The following is a 6,076-nucleotide window of genomic DNA, read 5'->3' as shown; positions in this document are numbered from 1 at the left end:
TCTTCTGAAGCCTCCCCTCCCCCGCTCACTGGCCTTGCCAATGTAGATTGTTCTTTATAGATGCTCTTGGCATTAAAACTCTTTGACCTCCGTATCAGCCATGTCTTGGCATACTGTGGTTTCTAATTAGGTTAACTACATTGCTCTGCCTTCAGATACATGTTTGTAGATGTAGGTATAATCTTGGAGTAATCTTGCCAGGTAGTTTCTTGTCTTGTTGCATAAATGGTTTCTTGGAAAGAAAATACAAAAAATTTCTAAAAACTTCTGACAGAAGAAAACCTTTTTTTTTTTTTTTCCCCCCTCCCTTTAACAGCTCTGTTTGACAGCACATGATATTCCCACCAGAAAGGATGAGAAGATTAATGGCACTGTTCTGCAGCAACTACAGTTTAAGGACACAGACAAGACTTGACTTTAGAGCATGTGGTACACAGCTGGAAAATATCACATGAAGTTCTTGGCACACAAACCTTTTTCAGGCCCAAAATAAGGCAGAAATCACTAATATGATACACATTTGGCAGCTGCTCCAATTTAACATGCATTAAACCAGGAGAGGTTAGGAACTCTGGTCTGTTCCAAAAGCTATTAACTCCTTCCCTGTGCTCCCCTCCAGCACTTCCAAGGACGTCCTTTCCTCTCACAGAGATATGATGGCCGATACGCAGCTTATGAACCCCAGCTACCCTTCCCCGCTGGTGTTTAGCTCTGACATTTCCTGCTGCTTTTTAGGCCCTGAAGAAGGGCTTGTGGAAGATTCTTCCTACACACCCAGGCAAGATCTCCCCCCGCTCCAGCCCCCTCACCCAGCAGCTCCAGGCCTGGGTCTGCCACAGCACAGCTGTCTCCACGCCTTTCCCTCCTTGCCCTTGCAACCCCCAGAGCTCTGAGGTAGGCTGGCTCCCCCCTCCCCAGAGGGGCCCCCGCCTGTACCTGCCAGCCCTCACCTGCGGGGCAGCTCGTCGCTGACTCCATCGCCATGGACACACAGGGTGTTCCGGCCTGTTCTGGAACATGCTCTCCGCCTGGCCTGGCCTTCCCTCCCTTGCCCCGCAAGGCTCTGACACACGTCTTCTCCCCATAGCAGCCACCTTCCCAGGAGAGCAACCCCACCCCTCTTGGTCCACCCCCAGCCCCACTCCCCAATGCCCTCTCACAACCCCCCCCACCCCGCCAAATCAGGAGCCTCAGAGAAGAAACAGGCTGAGACAATTTTTTTCTCCCCTAATAGCAAAATATATTTCAACTGCTGTAATACAGTAGATTATAAACAGCTCTTCTGCGCAACAGAACTCTGTACAGGTTGCATACATGGAACCACGCGTGCTGGGGCACACAGCAGCACATGGTGGCTGCCTCTCCCCGGCCACCACAGGTGAAGGGCAGCAATGGCTGCAAGCTCAGGGAGAAGAGACAAGGCTGACCTCAGCTGGCTCAGAGCCACAGTGGGAAGCTGGTTGAGAACCCCAATGCCACAGTGTGTGTGGGCTTGCTTATCGCCGGACTGCCATCCTTCCAGCCCAGCTATGCTCAACTGGAGCTCCAACCGTGCAGTTTTCCTTTAGCAGCAGACCGATCCATGTAATCCATGCCATTTTGTAGTAAGAAAATACATCAAGGATTCCCCCCCGCTCCCAGTGTGGCACATGCCTTACTTGGACGGCTGTCACAGGATAGCATACACTTCACAGCTCACATGCAGGGCTTCTTTACCTCAGAAGGCTGGAAGCTAAACCCCCCAACAGAAAGGACATACTAGGCACAAAGATTCTGCAGAGGTTCGGTCTTCCCGAGATCAAACTGTTTTAAAAACGAGACACATTTCGCCACATTAATACTGATTTTTGTGATGTTATTAAGCAAGGAGCTGCAGCTGCACTGGCTGCTATTCCAAAGCTGAAGGCTTCCCACCTCGAAGCTGAGAAGTTACCATGGAAGCAAGCTGCACAGTTCTTGTATTGGAAAGAGCCACAGAAAACTATATATTATTATTAAGAACTTGTAAAGGGCAGGTTGTGAACCCCAGCACCCTCATTATTGACCAGAACACCATACTGCTAGCTCTGGCACTCACAGCCTAAGGAAACTCCAACAAACATGGTATAATTGACGAATTAAACAAGCAATGTGCAAAAGACTTAGCATTTCCCCTCCAGTACTCTTGAGAAAAATGATGATGAGCCCACATTCAAAAGCAATTAAAAAAAAAAACCCAAAAACCAACAAAAACAACCACCCATGAAACTGAAATTAATCCTGATTGTTAATGTCCTGACAGCATGGTTGCCAGATGCCTTGATCTACAAGGCTAAAAATCTCAGCCTGTCAAAAACTAGTTCCAACAGCTGAGCATTCCTTTCTAGTTGCCTTTTGCTTGCCAGATGCTCAAGCCCTCAGGCTTAAACAGCAAGAACACTGACACAGTAAATGCTGGTATCCTTTATTAGGAATATGACAGCATCGGCTGCGAGGGAAACACCGGAACTTGACACAAAGTGCCATCATTTGATCTCCTTTTGAGAACACCAAGACAGCAGCAAGACCTGACACAAGCATCGAGAGGCAAACCAAGTCCCTAATCCCTCACACCCAAACTGAGTAGAGTTACATCTTGTACATAAGTGTTTTGAGCACCACAACTAAAAAGTACTGGACTAAACTTAATTCTACACTAAGGAGGTTACAAAGCTGTTTGGCCAAAGGGTGGTGGGGTTTTGTTTGGTTGATTTTTTCCAAATAGGAACCTTACTTGCTCCAGCATTTCTGTTCCTTCCTCCCAAAAAATGTACAGTAGAAGATTCAGGATTGAATAAGGATTAAGTAATCCATTTAATTCTCAGGATTTTATATAGTAACACTGCCAAGTTTGAGTACATACATGAACCCCTTCCTCTGAAATTAACCCAACTGTTTCAACAAACAAGTTCTATCAGGAGATATTTTCAGGAGAGCCACATACTGCATTTGGCAAATTTGACCCGACACAAGGTCCTCACTGTGCGCGAGTGGGATTCCTTCTTACAGAAGACTAAAAACCTGGAAGAGTTTAAGTGTTACCTAGCTTTCATGAAATTACTTTTGGCTCAGCTTAGTAAAAATAGAAGCCCAAAAGACAGTCTTAAATGGATCAGGATATAAGGCCATAAACGGTCCCAATACTGCTGGTATCAAATACCAAGGCTGTAGGTCAGTGAAGAAAAGCCATTACCAAAAAGTGCCAATAAAGAACATTTGAGTAACTCAAAAATCTCTGTGACCAAAGTTAAGGTACCTCCATCAGGTTACCATCTCTCGTCAATAAGGGGAGCTGCAATTCCAGCAAAACTGGAGAAATACTATGTAGCCAGATTCTATGTAAGTTCCCTTTTGTGTTTAGCATCTGACAGAACAAGGAAACTGAAAGGACTCTGCCTAATTAATAGAAATTGAAAGACCAAATTCATGTAATGCTTCTGCTTTTGTGCGTTTGTATGGGAGGATGTCCTCCCTCTTCAGAAAGAGGGTGGCAATACCTGGAAAACTGATCTTCACTTGAAGCCTCCACTGGCACAAGAGCAGACATGGACAGATGAAAAAGCAGCTCTGACTCCAGCCACAGGGTCCACCCTCATCTCCCACTGGCAGCGTTAGAAGCTGCTGCAACACACACTGGCAAAAGGCACCAAGGCGTGCTGGCATACTGGACTGGGCGTAGCCATTTCACATGAGAATGCAGAATGTACCTGTAAAGTTGATTGCATCTTCTTCCAGCTGGGTTGTAGTATTTCAAATCTCCCACTAAAGAAAACCTTAACAACTTGTACATCTGCCAAATTAAAGCAAAAGCTCTTTTACAAGTTAATTGTGTTATAAGAATTGATTATCTGAAGCAAGAGAAAGGAAGAGCTAGAAGAAAAACTATTCCTCAAGTTGCAAGGGCCTTCAGAGAACAAAAATGCTATTAAGTCAGTTGGGAACTAAACGAATACAGAGAAAACAGAAATTTTCAGCATAAAAAGTCATATAAAGACTGCACACACCATGCCCTGCTTCTGAACCTGGCTCTCCAACACAGCCACAAGTAAACTACAATTCCCTCTTCCTCTGCCCATTTTACATCTGTAGGCAGCTAACATACACAGAATGCAGTTCAAAGCCATCCAGGAATACTTTGGCTATCTTCAGAGCAAGGAGGCAAATATACTGTTGCTCTGCCACTTGTCCACATCATAGCAGCAGACAGGATGATGAAGAATGCAAGTTTTGTGGACATCCTGTTACCAAAAGGGAGAAAAAAAATTGCAAAGGGATGGCTAATGTAGGTGGACGGATGCCAACAATGAGCTACTAGCAGATCTACTAGCCTATCTGTTGTCCAGAAGAGCAGCAACGGGGGGGCACCCCTGGATGAGTAGGATTCCAGTAGACACCCTTCAGCTCAATGTTTTACTGGCATGAAACGGCTCAAAGTGAGACAGCACATAGTAGATGCTGCCTAAAGCCTGCTGCAAACCAGGTCAACTGGTTTGTCTCAGTAATGTTTAAAAAAATTACAGTTTCTCCCCAATAATCAGGAGGCACAACTTCCCTTAGAAAAATCCGTAGTGAGTTTGATCATTGGTCCAAATACTTGGAGGACAACTCTGATATTCTGTGACGACATGGCCAGAGCACACCATTTTTACATCTTCATATGACATGACCATGAGCGTGGTTTTAAGTAGTCCAGGAATGTGGGCTGCAAAACATGGAGAGGCAGTAAGTTAGTCACAGGCCAACAGCACCAGTTGTGTGTGGTCCACTGAAGTCAGATTTCCCTAATGGGAAAGGTCAAACTGCATTTCTACACACTGCAACCCTGTTATCCTCACTAAACAGTGAATGGAAGCCTAGCTACAGCCACAAGTTGCTTGCCTGCCACCCACCTTACCCCCAGTCCTGATACACCAGGTAAATGCTGCACCTAGTAGTACATTGTGTCAAAAAAACAGCCATTTATGATGGTAAACTCTTAATTGAGGAGAAACAAACTTAAAATAGAGATTGCCTGGATGCCTTGGGTTAAAACTGCGATCAACTAGAACAGCAAGAAGTTTTACATAGAACACAATCTGGTACCAAGAAAATGAGTTATAAGTCAGAGAAAGTAACACCAACTAAACCCCAAACTGACCATTTACAGGCAACCAATTCTCACTGCCACCCACTCTAGCCTGGGAGAAACACAATAGGCTCCATTTTTTGTGGGCCTCCTAGAAAGGTTTCTGCTGACCTCACTGGCCACATGCTGCAGTTCCATTCACACAGCCTGAACTGCCTAGCGTACTCTCAAGTACTGGCTTATGTCCTCAGAAATGAAACTGAGGAAAACATACCCTCAATTTCAAGTAGTGAAATACTATCAGCATAGAAAGAGCGCTAATGAAAGCACTTTTGTTAGGCAGTTTCCAGACTAAATAACTAAATGATCTGATACAACACTGCCAGAAAGACTTGTGCCACTTAAACTTCTGCCCTGTGCCCACAGCAAGAAAGAACAAGCCACTCGTGTGGTCAGTTATCCCATGGGAAAGATCAGTCACTCACATTTTCCACAGGGCAGTACTGACGAGCATACCACTCCTGGCTATAGAGGCAAATGATGACACCTTGGCCCAGGAAGAGGGAAGTCCACATGATCACGTTCCAGATGGGGCCTTTCCGACGGTCATTAAGGATGAAGTTGAAGACCACTACGGATAGACGAGATGAGAAGCACCGTTCAGAAACAAACTAAGGATTAAAGAACCAAAGATCAACTGATTTCCTTGGATCTTTACCTCCCTTCGCTTCATCTCTGGAGCAACAAGGCTGCTCCATGAGGTCAGTATAGTGCAAGAAAATCTGATTATGCTTGGCAGTAGAGCAAATACTATGAGCTGATTTGCCATTTACTCCCAGTAAGTTTGCCAGCAAGCTGGCCCAGCTGTATGCCTCTGGGGATCAATATTGTTTGTATTATGCTGGCAACCAAGACATGCTGGCAGAAGGCTCTCAAACTCTAAGCCACCTCTAACTCATTCTAACTCAAAACCCAAAATGAAATGCAAGAGCT

General features: G+C 45.2%; 1 protein-coding gene across 5 annotated transcripts in view; it reads right to left on the bottom strand.

The window, feature by feature from the left end:
* Window positions 1-1,215: 1,215 nt before the first annotated feature.
* Window positions 1,216-6,076, bottom strand: part of SOAT1 (sterol O-acyltransferase 1) — a 44,522-nt gene continuing 39,661 nt past the window's right edge. For all 5 annotated transcript variants that reach the window (XM_030495593.1, XM_030495589.1, XM_030495592.1 and 2 more), the window contains exons 15-16: window positions 5,569-5,714; window positions 1,216-4,720 (exon numbers count right to left, since the gene is read on the bottom strand). In XM_030495593.1, the coding sequence (XP_030351453.1) occupies window positions 4,664-4,720; window positions 5,569-5,714 (203 nt within the window). In that variant the 3' untranslated portion in view covers window positions 1,216-4,663. The remainder of the gene's footprint in view (window positions 4,721-5,568; window positions 5,715-6,076) is intronic.

Source organism: Strigops habroptila, chromosome 8 (genome assembly GCF_004027225.2).
Source record: "Strigops habroptila isolate Jane chromosome 8, bStrHab1.2.pri, whole genome shotgun sequence".
NCBI classification, from domain to species: Eukaryota; Metazoa; Chordata; class Aves; order Psittaciformes; family Psittacidae; genus Strigops; species Strigops habroptila.
The sequence above is the reverse complement of the archived record's forward strand: the minus strand, read 5'-3'. Positions and strand labels throughout refer to the sequence as shown.